This window comes from Ammodytes marinus, assembly GCF_949987685.1.
Source record: "Ammodytes marinus genome assembly, chromosome: 22".
Lineage (NCBI taxonomy): Eukaryota > Metazoa > Chordata > Actinopteri > Uranoscopiformes > Ammodytidae > Ammodytes > Ammodytes marinus.
Window position 1 is genome coordinate 10,521,869 of NC_137226.1, and position 15,047 is coordinate 10,536,915.

A 15,047-nucleotide genomic window follows, 5' to 3' on the forward strand; every position below is an offset into this window, starting at 1 on the left:
GTCATGGTGACTCTCATGGACAGACAATTACTATATGTATTTTTCATCATCAGCCTGTTTTCAGTAATCTGTGGTCCAGTTGCTGTGGAATGCACTTTTTTTTCTCTGAGAAAACCTTACTCTGAATTAAAAGTGATTATGTGGGCTGCTGCGAAAGCTCATCTAACAAGATTGAATGCCTTTAGACGACAAACTAACTACCCCAAATTATTTTTTTTCCTACCTTATATTTAAAAAAACATTTAAAAGATATTGAAAACATTGCAACCAAACTGTGCACATGCCAACATCCGCGACCAAATTCACAACTGAGGCAAAAAAAACATCTTAAAAGACTATTCTAACCCATGTACCACAAATCATTTACAATTTACATTACTGCTAAACGTTTTCAAGACATGCTACGGTGATTTGAATTGTTTAAGTTGCTTTCTGCACTTTTAATTCTGGCTCTTGTGTGTTACAAAACAACTCATAAGATCTTTGTAATATGTTATGATAAATGGTGAAGTGCTGATTAAGTTTAGCCGACTGCTGTCATGTCATGGTTGACCCATGTCAAAAGCACACAAACAAAGGTTGTTTTACGTGTTTTTATGATTGATTTGGAGTTACCATGCAACATTACACAACATAGCATTGCATTGCTTTGTATATTAAGGACAGTTGTATGATTTGGACATTTCAAACGGTAACAAAAATGCTTTTGGTTGTTGGTTAATGGTTTAAGACACATAAATACAGGATTCTGAAAGAAAGGCATAAATACTTGTTTTGAGCATGAGAGATTATCTAAAAATACACATTTAGAGATAAAACCAGAAGGGGGTTATTTTAGAGAATGCTCATTTGGATGTTTTGGTCCAGGCTGGGTGGAAGAGAGCAGCTAATTACAATGCTTGCAGAGCAATAAGGACGCTTCTTTTATTCTGAGGTTTTTGGGTGAAAACTCAACTTTTTTCTATCTTTGCCTTTGCTTTTATCCTCTTCATTACGTTCCCTTCCATTTCTGCGGTCGCTCTCTCAACGTGCTTCTTTCTTCGGGCTTTACCAGTCATTCCTCTTTCCCTTATTTTTCCTCTTAAGTGCCTCCATCACCATTGCCTTTTTACTTTCACTCGCTCAGTGTCAGTGTAGGTGTGATGGCTGTAGCGAAATGCAAGCAAGTTATTTTTTCCCCTCTCTTTTCTCTGAGATGTTTCCCGTAACAACATCACAGTTTGAATCTTTTTTTTGCCTCTGTCTCTTTCCAAACCCAAACCGTACCCAGGCAGGCAGTGCCACTTGGCGCCATGTGTCTGCTTTAAACCCCGACCCTGCCTACACACAATCGCAGACCCACACACTGCCCGTCTTTCATTCGGGCCCGCGTTTCTCCTTTTCCTTCATCATGTGTCACCATCACCCTGGCTGACCCTCTTAATGCACACACAGAGGCTCCCTCCAGACGACCGTGTTGCAGTGTGCCAGCCTCTCTTCTCTGTCTTGTGGTGTGTGTGTGTGTGTGTGTGTGTGTGTGTGTGTGTGTGTGTGTGTGTGTGTGTGTTTTACAAGCCTTCCCTGGCACTGTGAAAATCCCTGGCACTCTGTAAAGCCATTAGGATCATACTTAAATAGCATGTAAAACACACATGGACAGGCACATAAGCACACACACTCATACACACACATGGAAAGCTATACGTATCCCACTCCCACACATGCATTAACATGAAGGCATAACAATCGTGAATGACCACTGGAGCCTCGTGTACCTGACAGTCTGCTTCTGTAACCAGCTCAAACATTCTACTGAGACGCTATCTGATGCAACTCTCCTTGGTTCTGCTAAATTGGAGCGAGAGTTGGCAAAAGAAAACCTGGCTCGGATGTTGTAGGAAAGGGCGGGTGGGTGAGAACAAGTCAGTCTTAAGGGTTTATCAACTGGGCACCTCCTTGTACAGATAACTGCTTCCATTAGGGGCGAGAAGCCCCTCAAGGAGCCTAAGTATTAAATCCAGGCCCTACATAGCAAAATCCCTGCTTTCTGTACTGATAAGCTGATTATTCTGCAGATTGGTTTTGACAGCACTGGAAAAACCTGAAGTACTCCAAAAACAAAGCCTCAAATGATAGCCCTAAATGTATACCCATACTGCATTTTTAAAGGGTAAGGGAATGTATCAGCGGACGCTACACTGTCAAATACCAAAAGTAAGGAGAGCTTAATTTAAATTTAATTTCTTAGGTTTCAAAGTTAAACTGGAGTGTTATCATCATGTTTGGGTTTGTGTCCCAAAAGAAGATGAAACAGAAAAAAAGTTTTGCTTCACAGTGTAAGACATTGCACAATACACAGAAAAACCACCAAGTTGTGTCAGAAATTTAAGATGACGTCTGAGCCCAACAACCACAGCACTGCGTTAGTCATCAGATTTTAAGAAAATTTAATGTTGAAATGTCATATTGCTAAAGCCCTAAATTTGTCTTAAAGGCATACTGATCAATTGTAAATTTGTAATCGAGAACTTTTTGTCAAAATCATCTTATATCTACTTCACCATCCGCAAACCTGTCCGTCGTGTGCACACTGATAAAATTGCAGTTAAAGTTGTAATAAAATGAGAACCTACGGATAATGCTACCATAAGGGTGTTTAGAGAGAAGCCTGTCAATATTTGTTTGATGACATAGCTGAAAGAATGTTATGCTGAAATGATCGAATTTGACATTTTGAATTGCTGACTTCTTTCTCTTCTACTGACATTTGCTTGGATTGAACTCAGTGAAGGTACTATAGGCTAATATTATGTTCAATTGGTTTTTACATGGCATGCCCTTGACCAAAACTCGAGCGCTTAGGCACCGTCAAACACATGCTGAGCTTTCAAATTCAAAAGGATTTGCTTAAGATATTAGTCTGTCCCTTGTTTCCATGTCTCTCTTTAACCTCGGCTGAACTACAAAAGTAACGATGATTCCAAAAGCGAGGTTTTACGAAAAGAGCGGTTTTCTGTGCCATAGTCATAATAATAACCTTTATGGCTCAATGACGTCTCTAATGAGCACTGAAGAGAACTGGCATCGTATTCCAAACACACACACACACTCAAACACACACACACACACACAGGAAGTCTCTCGCTCCCTGGCCTGAAGTGTGAAGCTATAAGATTGGGCATTTTGTGTGTGTGTGTGTGTGTGTGTGTGTGTGTGTGTGTGTGTGTGTGTGTGTGTGTGTGTGTGTGTGTGTGTGTGTGTGTGTGTGTGTGTGTGTGTGTGTGTGTGTGTGTGTGTGTGTCTATTTGAGACTATGTGCCTGAGCATTTTGCTTGGATTTGGTATTGTGTTTATAAAAAATTAATGAAGTGTTATTGGCCAAGTCTGACATTATATCGCCGCTTGTATAAATCCAGTATGAATTGTCAGCTCATGACTCCTATCTGTTTAAACTAAAACGGCTCCCGGTGAGCGAGCCAACTCAAACTGGAGAAACCTCAGTGAAAACTTGAGTCCACATATTTACTACTCTACAAGTTATTGTAATGAAGGAAATTACCACACAATTACAGACTTCAAATGTCATTGTTGTTACAGAACAATCTCCAAAAAGAAGGTTTATCCAACAAGCAAGAGGGGAATACGTGCTTTCTCTTTGGCTAACTGTATGTACTAGTTATACAACAGGTTTCCAGGGCCTGGCAGCTGTTCAGTCATCTGAAGTGAATCAAATGACTTTTTAACAAACGTATGCAGGAAAACAACACCAATACTCTGCTGCTGCAGCCCTGGTGACTTTTAACTCCACGCCGTGAATCCTTGCTGACACCAGCGCTATAAAACTGATTCAACATAATAAAGATCTGAGAGCGATCATTTAATTTTTATGAAGAAGCGAAAACCAGAGCAGACTGCAAGGCCATTATGTGGAGAGACTGTCAGTACAATAGTTCATTATTTTACGTGGTCAAAGTTAAGTCATAATAACACGATGACATAGTTATCTCTTTCCCTTAAAAAACTGCAAACACTGCCTAAATGTTATATAAATAAAGCTTTTCTTGCCTCAAATATAAAATGCAACCCTGTAGATTTCAAATGCATGCAATCACTGTTGTTTCAGCTCCACCGCCTGATCCCCTGTAGCAAACTGATGCCCTCGTCACAGACTGGCAGGGTACTAAAGGAAATGAGCGCGTTTATCCGTCAGTGTGTGATGAACCCCCTTGGCTTCGGGGTCACTGATTGGGTGAATTTTGATTGACAGGAGATGCAAAAACAGGAAGGGGCGGAGCTGGAACATAAACATTACAGCTGATAGTGATGAGGGTGGCTACAGTATTACAATGATAGTCTGGCAGTGTGTGTCTGAGTATGTTCAGTTTAAACATTAGGAAAAGTTAGTGTAATTATTGTTATTTTGATAGTCTGAGTTTGTAGGTGTGAGTGACAAAAAGTATCCTAATGATAAAAAAATCCCGGAGCAGCCATTGTACTGACCTTGTTCAACAACAGTGTGTCATCCTGTTTGCTTGCCTGTCTGTGATGGAAAAGCTTTTGATTTAGTTTTTGGAAACATTTAGCAGACAGTAGTAATAGTGGAGTTTACATTGAAGCTGAAAACATGGATTTAAATCAAAATTGTGTAAATACTGTCTAAAAACTCAAACTGAAATAAAGTTAATGTAAGCCAAAGAAAGAGACACAGTGACCTAGATGTTGCTGGCATACTGGAAAATAGTGTAACGTATGAGAAGAGGGTTGTTCTCAAGAGCACAGAATGCATTAATTACTGTGACGGAGATTTGATACTTGGACTTGAGTCAGACTGGAATTCGTAATGAAAAAAGTAAATAAAAAATAAGGACGACACTTTAGAATTGATGCCCTGAAGACTAAACTTGACTTGAAACTTGAAAGAAGAAAAATGCCTCAAGTTTTAACCTAATAAAATTCTCCTAACAATAAAAAATAATGGTGCCAAATGGGCCTAGCGTGGTCACACAGCTTGAATATTTAATGCTAAGGCCTCTTCATAGGTCTCTGCTGGCTAAAACAAACAAGTTTAATGATCACATCATTTTAAATACTCGGCTTAGACTATGCAAATTACCTTGAGACATTCACTTGGACGTTTTGTTTTTTGTTTCGTTTTTGTCCGCTTGCAAATGAAATCTTAAGATCGTAGTGAAGTGGAAGGGGGATACAAGACGGCAGAGGAGATGGAGTGGAGAGGTTTGGTGGTGTGGGGGAGAGAGAGTCAGCCCCATCCATTTGTTCTGGGTTGCGGTCTGGGGCCGTCTCTCTAGGCTTTCATTAGGGCAGCTCTGCTTCCTGCTCCAAGGATGATTGTTTTCTCTCTAAATACAACGCAGAGTTCCTCGACGACCATTAAGACACACAGACAGCGAAAACACACACTCCGAAACACAGACAAAAGGAGAGACAGTCTGACGCATCCACACACATGTTCAAACCCTTGCAGCCACACACACTGGCCTTCGCTCGTCATTACAGTTTAACTGCTGGGGGTTTTATGCAGATTTATTGAATCCAGGCTTAATGGCTTTACCTTACATGCATTTGTCTTTTTTCTGTCTTTCTTTCTTGATCTTACCCTCTGTCTCTGGCTGTCTCTCTCTTTTCCCCCCTCTTGATTTTAACTCCTCTTGTCCTTTCTTCTGTTATTTTCAATCGGTCAATCTTACCCTCTCCAGGAGTCTTTCAGCATCCTCTCCCATCTCTTCCTTTTCTTTCTCCTTCCTCTATATTTCTGTCCCTAAAGCGAGCGGTGGTGACAGGTAAAGGCCAAAGACTTAAATTAACGCGCAGAGAAAAACACACAGAAGCGTTCTCTTCGGTCCCACATTTCTCCTGTCTCTCTATCCGAAGCTGTTTAATCTTGCCGCACACTTGCAGCCGTCGTGGAAGTCCAGCTTCAAGTTCAAGTTCTTTTTACTGCCACATGGCCACGCAAGGAGGAATTTATTTCAGGACGGCCGTTAAAATGTGACTTTTACAAACGCCTAATAAACTTAAAGTGTACATATGCCTATATACACTTTGTTATCTAATCCAATATTTGGATTTACCCACAAAATCTGTGTTTTTTTTTTGTTTGTTTTTTCAGATTAAGGGGAGAGTTTAGTTTTTGTAAAGCAAAGGAGGAAAATTAATATTATAGAGTGGAATTGATAAATATACGGATGCACTGTAGTTTAGTCAGTTTTGAATTGAATGCTTTTTTAAAGAATCACCTTCCTATTGTCGCAGCTGCATCTTTTTTTAATTTACAGCATCATTGCCATTCAAATAAGTAAACTAAACCTAAAATAATCTCTTATACAGCCATAACACTGTGAATGAGTGCAAACTAAATAACTGCCACCCTTTAAGATTGGCCTGCTGGGAGGTTACACCTATACACAGTCAACGCTGGATCCTGTGTCTGCTGTTTATTTCTGCAGCCATTAGTGCTGTAAGTCCAGCCTCGTATAGTTACTCCTAGAGGGCCACTTTAAGGTTTAAGCCCTTTTTTATGTGCTTTAAAAGCCCTGTTCTCTATCCACTTCAGTTACCGTGCTTGCATTCACAAGCCCAACTCTATCTGTAGCTTAACTTGCATTAGTAGCTGTTAAAGTCAATGTCGAGGAATTAAACTAATAGATTTAAATTCTCATGCATAAATAAAAAGCTGGGTGGGGAGTTGCACAACGTGGCTCGTGAGCAAGGCAGGGTGAACTCCCCATATTTGAGTGTGTTTAATCCTTCGTCCCCCTCTTAAATAACTGCTCCCAGGGGCTGAGCCTGTAAATATGAATATGTTCCTATAGTCACTTTGGCTGAATTAAATATCCCCTTAAAATAAAATTACCAAGTTATTGAATTGCCCACAACACACACTCCCCTTGTATTTTTCCTGGGCAGTTAAAATATAGTAACATGAGTTCAGTGTTTTCAGTCCTTTAGGAGCAGTTTTGGGTACAAGTCCTCAAGCTGTATTCCCACTGAAGCTTGTTAGCCGAGCTGCCCCTGGACTACAACTGTACCTGACAACGACAGCGCGCACACACACACACACAGTCGGTCACAAGGCTGGGCGGGCCGGTCGCGGTACATAAGGCCAGCTTATAAAGCACTCTACATACAGCGTAGTAAGCCTGTAAAAATCCTAATGGTTTAAATAGAGGCCGGCAGAGACATAGGGATTATAATAGTCAGTGTGGACCTATTATACTTACCTATACCTATATCCTTTTGCTCTCACTCATAATGCTGTTTCGAATCCACACTGCTCAGGGCTGCTGTGTGAGGAGCCTTTTTAAAAACCTCCAGATCATGCATTTTTACTCCTGCGACTTGGTACGCTATTGCTGAGGAATATGAGGTCAAACTTTGCCCTCCAGACATCTCCTGCATTCTGACACAACTCGTCTCCTTCCTACTGGCTTAGTTTAAATCTGTCAGAAAGGTTTTCAAAAAAGAGACGACCTTTTCACCTCAGTTGCTATTTTTTATCTTAGCTTTCACATTTCCTACCTGGCTGTGTTGCTGTCAGAAGAAAATCATGTAGTTATTGGAAAACATGGTGAAAAATGTAAAAGTTGATGAACACATTGTTTTTTTCATTGTCATCCAAATATTTGATGTAACAAAGTTGGTAAGGATTGGATGAAATTTGTGTGCGAAATATTTCAAAGTGATAGGAAATGGGTCCTATTGATAGGATAGGAATATACGGAAAACATAAGTTTGCTTTAAAGCTCAGGACATAACGCCTCAAATACAATGTCAGTTGGAAGTATTGTTTCTCCAAGTAACTTTTCCTGTCAGGACGTAACATTCCAGACAACGCTATAGGATCAACTAAATTATTTGTGCAAAGCTTGGTGAAACTGTTTGTGGAAGTGGGTCAGTGGGCCTCACTGGAAGCAGCCTTGATCTATGGAGACACGGTACTGGTTGTCTTGAATCATAGAACACAATTCTGCTTCAAGTAGTCAAAACAAGGTGAAGGAAGTTAACTTTTTAAAATAAACAACACTCAAGTGGATAGAGTCTGTTTCCTGATGAAAATAGACCTCTGGCCTCAGAATCATCTGTAAATGAAAAACTAGTCAAGAAACGTTGTAAGGTGTGTGTGGCAGGCAGTTGACCTGCTCAGGGATGTGCTCGTGTAAGATTATATATTTGTATTCTCTCTCGTTCCCCAACTCTACCCGATTGTCATTTGTTGCTCTGTCTTTCCCAGTTATTCTCTCCGTCTCTATCTCTCTGCTGAGTTATGGTTTCTTTAGAAAACATTAGCATTCCTCTGCAAATAAGTTCAAGCCCCACAATGAGTGCTAAGGGGTCAGGAGACAAGTAAACACACACACACACACAGATCTTACCCTCAGCCTTGTTCTCAAGCTGATAACCTGTGTGTATGTGCACAAGTACGAGGCTTCTGCTGTGTTTGTGTGTGTGTGTGTGTGTGCGTGTGTGTGTGTGTGTGTCTCCAGGCCCCTGATAGGGCAGATAATGATCCATCACGATAATGGAGCTTTAATGGCTGCAGTAAAAATCATCTTCAACAAACCCTTTCTCTCTATCTCTCCCTCTTTCTCTCTCTTTCTCTGCCATACACACACACACACAGCTCACCCTTTACCTCTGTCTATCTCTCTGCTTCCCACAATCTTCTCTCGTCTCTCACTAAATCAGAACTTGAGCTTGCAACATACACTTTAGCGTCATTAAGTGCACTCGCCCACACAGTCATGTAAAACACCCAAACCACTGTATCACTTACGCAAACACATTCACTAATTCCTACATTAATGCATTTCCTGAACTCACACACACACACACACACACACAGAAACACACACAAACACCAGTTGTCAAACACAGAAAATCTTCCATTATTTCATCCACATTGCTCGCTGAGCACACACTGTGATTACATGAGATGTGCTCAACCACAACATCCAAACCTATACCTCATAACTGGAAACTGTATCATGAAACATTGTTATATTTAATTTCTTCAGGGCCATAAATGAGCTGTATAGGAATAAGGGGGAATTTATTGCATAGTAACGTGGGGACTTTTTTCCTCTGTGGACGATTTAATTATGATAACTTTTGGGGGGAAACTAGGGCTTTTGTTTCTAGTTTGATTTATATCAGTTATGGGAACATGGTTAATTGCAGTGATATAAAGATGTGGTCCAGCATGAGTGGTCTCATATGCAGTTTTCAAGTAGGTCTCACCTACATGTTCAGTATACAGTATATGAGCCTGTTTAAGGTACATGGCAGTGAGTATAAGCGCTGTGTTCGACCCATTTAATCTTGATTTCTTAACGCCTTTTTAAGTATCTCTATGGTGTAGGTCAAGGCTGTGTGAGTCACGGAGCAGAAGACAGCGGACAGATACTTAACCATTTATCTCTCCTCAGTTTGTCTAACTACCTTATCTTTACTGCCATGTTTTTCTGGGAAATTGCAACTAAAATGAATTACCTGCAAACACACATATACTGACATGAAGGAAATGTGTCCATATACGTGTGTTTCACACTGGGGCCCGACCGATGCTGATTTTGGATTGCCGATGCTGATTATTTTCAGAGAAAAATTACGATTACGATTAAAGGTGAAGTAAGCGGTTTATTTATATTAATATAAGTGTTAAATCGCTCTTTATTCATACAGTAATCACTTACACGATGTGCGCGTTTCATAAAGCCAATCTCTTAGCCAGCCGCTCTGCCTGTAATAAGCATTTAAACTTTATGTAGTATCCCGAAATGTTATCCAATCACAAGAGAGAACGCTACAAACCGACACCCGTCCGCACCCGTCTCACTCATGGTGTCACTGCCGGTGCACGCCAGAGCGACACATAGTGAATGTTTATGCGCCTACAATGGCGGAGCAGGTAAAAATCCTTCCCAATGTCTGTTTTAATGGTTTATATCATGTTTTATCACACTTATGGATCTGAGATGATGTTAGATAACTTGCTGCTCGAAGACCGCAGTGCATTAATGTGGTGACGTAGGGACGAGCAAGGAGACTGCTAACTGCAGTAACTGACAGGAAGTTAGCTAAAAGAACCATTCCGCTTACAGCTCCTTTAAATCGGCCGATTTAAAAAAAAATAATAATAATAATCCCCAAAATATATATTGAAAAAATTTACTTTTTTGAACCCTTAAAAATAAATATACCTTTTACTGTTGAAAATATGTACAGGAACTTTTTCTTTATTGCAATACGCATTGTCTAACAAAAATAAAGTGTAACAAATATGTCTAAATTCAGACGTTATGCATTTTATCTTACTGCACCCAACCCTCTGGAACTCCCTCCCCCCAAACATCAGCATCTCACACTCAATAAACTTATTCAAAAGTCAACTCAAAACTCACCTCTTTAAGGAAGCATAATGACACCTGACTCCAATTCAAACCTTATTTAATTTTTTCTGTATTTTGTTTTCTTTTTCTACACGTATGATTCTCTATGATGTAAAGTGTCTTTGAATGACCTCCAAAAAAGCACCATATAAATTCTATCAATTATTTTATTATTAACTGTCAAGCAATGACCAATGCCTCTGCTATCCTATTGGTTGCAGGGGGAGCTGTCAACTGTAAATTAATCCAATGTATTACAACACACCTGCTGCTGCTGTAAATAGGCTATAGCATTAATGCTATTCATTTAGGCTACCTCCAGGGCAGCAATACATTTCACACATGATTGCTTGAAAAAAAAAACTGCAAAAAAACGGCCGATGCCTATAATTCCGAAATATGCGATAATCAGCCGATAAATCGGTCGGGCCCTATTTAGGATGTTTGGGCATTATGGATAGGGCTAATGAAATGATCAGGTTTGGAAATATCTGCAAAGTTCACTGCATGTTTCTTACTTGTATCAATGTTATCCAGTAAATAAAGATATTTTATTGCGTAATAAAAAACTAAATTGTGTATTGATTACGTTTAGATGTACTGTATTTATATTCCCTATGCAATATTAAATTCAAATTCGGTGTATAAATATTGACTTAATGGATAACCCTCAGTTTCATATTGCGCTTCCATAAAGTTGCAGATTTCCAAAAGAGTGATGATGAGAAAATGAATGCAGCAGATCCGTAACATCCTGACTTTTATATCCCGATCATGGGCCAAGCTCCCAAACACACAATCCTCCATTTCCCCAAAAAGATATTGATAACGTCTTTCATCTGACGCCATCAGATAAACATCCACATCTTCCAATTCTGTCATCTGTAGTCCAAACTACTAAATAGTTACAAACGATACACCCAGTGTTGCCTAAGTAAGATCTGAAGACTCACCCAAACATACTGTACATTCAGAACAATGTCACAGAAATTGTTACATTCTCTCCGATGAATAATGTTGCAACATATTGTATGGATTAAAGACTATACTTATATATGTGATTTATGGGGCACATTTCATTAATCATTAACAGTGTTATTACTTACTGCAGTTTTACACATGAATAAAGCCACTGTAATATAAAATGCCACAGACGTTTGCTGGCTCAGAGATGAGAGCAGAGGGAAGAGGTTAAGACTTAACGAGGAAATATTTTGCCAATATCTGACCCACTCACACTCACACAACATAAATGTGGGCTTGTGTTACATGACTGTTTGTGCGGTGCTCTTATTGATACAGATGTATTGGTCATTAAGTCAGTTAGGTTTGACGGCTCAGCTCTGCAGCAGCCAAAGAAAATAACATCAGTGCTCTCATACAGAAATGTTCCACTCTGTATGGGCAGAAAGAACTACATTGTGGTGTTTTCAGATTACAGTCTGATATGCACGTGTGTGTGTGTGCGTGTGCATGTGTGCGCACGCACTGCACCTTAAACATGCCTCTTAATCGTCCATGGGCCTGCAGGGAGAGTTTTTCTTTCGCCCTGTGCTCCATTGCTTGACAGTTTTTTGGATTTAAAACTGTTTTATCTTTCTTTTATGTCAGTCTTTGTCTTTCTTCTCTTTCTCAACTTAAAGTAACATTAAATAAACAGTTAAACATACTGGGAAATACGCTCTTTTGCTTCCATTCCAGGTGTTTGATAAGAAGAAAGATTCTTCTCTCTCATTTACCCATTAAATTAAACAACCTGTTTGCATTTAGCATAAAGTAGCATCCAGTTTAAATACATTTGCATATAGCACTTCAACAGCTCACTAGTTTACCAAAAGTTTGTTTAATCTGTGCAGTTAAAAAAAAATCTGTGACGCGTCACGCTTCTCTTTCCTTCCAGTCTGTATACTAAGCTAAGCTAACCACCTTCTTGCTCTAGCTTCCTACTGAGCGTGACATCCAATCTCTCACCAAAGAAAGAAAATCATTTGAACTTTTCCTTTAAATTCCACATGCTCTGTTGGCTGTTTCACGGGGTTAACAATGTCTTAAGATCTCTCTCTCTCTCTTCCTGTGTCTCTTCTCCTCTCCCAGTTGGAGGCGGAGTTAGCGCTGTGTGAGCAGGAGGGGGCGGAGCTGCAGGAGTATGCCAATCAGGTCCTGCAGCAGATCGCCGACCGATGCCCCGACATTTTGGAACAAGTTGTCAACGCTCTGGAGGACAGCTGCTGACACAAGAACACACACACACACACTGGGTGAAACGCAAAGAAGCTCACGCGAATACATTTGGATTCACACGCAAACATTTCACAACTCAGCCACGAACCGCAGAAGTCTCCAGAATGCTACCCATCATCCCCTGACAGGCGAATATAATCAGTGTCGGACATGAGGGTGAAGACTTCTCTTCCTTCGGTCATTCTCACTGAGAAAAAAACAAAACGTCATTACTGAAAAATATTCTTCCACTGTGTCTTTAGTCGCTATTATTTTGAACAATGTGCCAGGACATTGTTCATCTTATACTTCAAAGTGCTTTGTCAGCATGCAAGTTCATTGGAAATAGTTGAGACGTTAACATGTTTTCCTAGCCGCACTTCATGCCACCAATGACACTTCACAACGGCCATCTTGTCCTTCCAGGTAATCGTGACCCGATGTATTTTATGGAGGGAAACAGATTTTTTTCAAACTTTATAAAGAGGGTTCAAGTGAGACAAGCTTGCCACGCTGTTACTACAGATTTGGTTCAGATACAAAAGTGTGTTTATTTCAGCTGCCTTTGGTTCTCTACATCATTTGCTGCTATATTTACAACTTTTAGTTTCCATTTTATTTTTTTAATTTCTTGGTTGTTGTTTTTTTGTCTGATATCTGATAAAAACCCAACTTTGCTGTTTCTTTCAGCAGGACTCCCTTCATACTGTAGTTGTGTTAATTGTAGAAAGAGTGTTTATTAAGCAGAAACACAGCTTTCCTTACAAAACATGACACAAATTATTATTGATAAAAGGCACAAGTTACAATAAATCTCGCAATACTCCCTTTATTAAAACACACCAGTGTATATGTTTTGTGTAAGGAAAAACATGCTTTGTTCAGTTACGGTGTCCATAAAGTTGAGTTACCCATGTGTGACAATCCCTTAAGAGTTAACGTGCAGAACTTACCCACTTGTATTGAACATTTCTTTTATTTCTTTTTTTGTTTTCATGGGAGGGAGGCAATATGAAATAATTTCTATATATTTTTTTGCTTTTAGTAATATATATATATATATATAAAACTAATCTTGTTTAATTGAAAATATTGTCATGTATTGGTTGCTATGTTACATAATGTGTCAACATCTCTTTTTTTGTTGTGATTTGCGGATTTTTTCCGTAGCAGGAGACTGTTACTGGGAACTTACCGTATATTGCACCTACATGAGGCTCTGTGTCCACGGGGAACATTTTCTCGGCATCTATTTCTTGTTTTCATTGTTTACAGTAGAATTGACACTCATTGATGTTTCCTGACAGCCTTAGCATGAGTTAAATGCTTACAGCACCAGAGGACTAGAAGTATAAATTGTTGCAACTTTTTTTTCTTTTTCTTTTTTTCGTCTCGTACGGTAGCGAGTGCTGAAGCCGTGACTGACGTTTCCCACATGCATCTGTTAAGCCCTTAAAATTAATACTGTACCTGGTGGACACAAAGCCTTAGGATGGGGGATTTACACACTGTACGCTTATTTTGATTTTACACCTTTTAGGCTTTCTGAACAGGCACCTAAGCGTTGTATAAAAAAACACACCTCCAGAGCCACTTTGGTGTAAATGAGGAGTTTCATTTGCGAACAGGTTTCCTCAGACGTCACCAGTGAGCTCAAAGCAAATGGTTCTTGTTTAGGAATGAAACTCCAAAGTCTGATAAGAGCTTGTGTTGTAAATCCAAGTCTTTTGTTGTCTGTTTTATACCGATAATGTTTTGTCATTTGGGAATGTTGACGACAGGGACTCACCGTCGCTTTGTTGTGTGGATTGGAAAATCGTAAAGAGAGAATGGAATAAAATATGAATTTATCTTTGTTTTATTGTGAAAGGATTTGGTCTTTTCATCTTTCTTAAAGGGAGAACTGAGGTTGTGGTTTTCAATGTTTTTCAACTTGGGACCCCTTTTAAATCTCCCAGACAAACATGACAGATTTTTCTTTCTCATATTTTAGCTGATTAAGGTTTTTTATAGGCTGGAAGAACTGGAAGTTCCAGCATTTCACACACAACAAAACTAAAATTGACCAATCAAGGAAGTCATAAAAGATTAACATAATTATCTGAGAAATATTCTCTCTTCTCTTTTAATCTGCTGGTAAGAAAGAGTTTTGCGACATCTTTACTGACTTTTGCTAACCTCTCCTCTCCTTCCTTTCCCTTTGGCCTCTTTGGTATCTCCCTCTCTCACATGCAGACTAAGCTGCACTTCTTATCTTGTCACCAGTGGTTTATTTTCCTAACCGCCCACAATAATGACATTATTCCATACCCCAGGCCTCATCCTGTTCCAGTTCATTACCACACACACAAACAAACACTCCAGCCCTGCCATGACTATTGCCTTAAATGTCTAACAAACTCATGTTAAAATGCATTGTTTCCAACAGCATGGGCTCGA

General features: G+C 39.6%; 1 protein-coding gene across 2 annotated transcripts in view; it reads left to right on the forward strand.

Annotated features, from left to right (window-relative positions):
* Nucleotides 1-14,428, forward strand: part of LOC307268506 (ELKS/Rab6-interacting/CAST family member 1-like) — a 125,965-nt gene extending 111,537 nt beyond the window's left edge. For both annotated transcript variants that reach the window (XM_080051165.1, XM_080051166.1), the window contains exon 22: nt 12,483-14,428. In XM_080051165.1, coding sequence (XP_079907291.1) covers nt 12,483-12,620 — 138 coding nt within the window. In that variant the 3' untranslated portion in view covers nt 12,621-14,428. The remainder of the gene's footprint in view (nt 1-12,482) is intronic.
* The last annotated feature ends 619 nt before the right edge of the window (nt 14,429-15,047 follow it).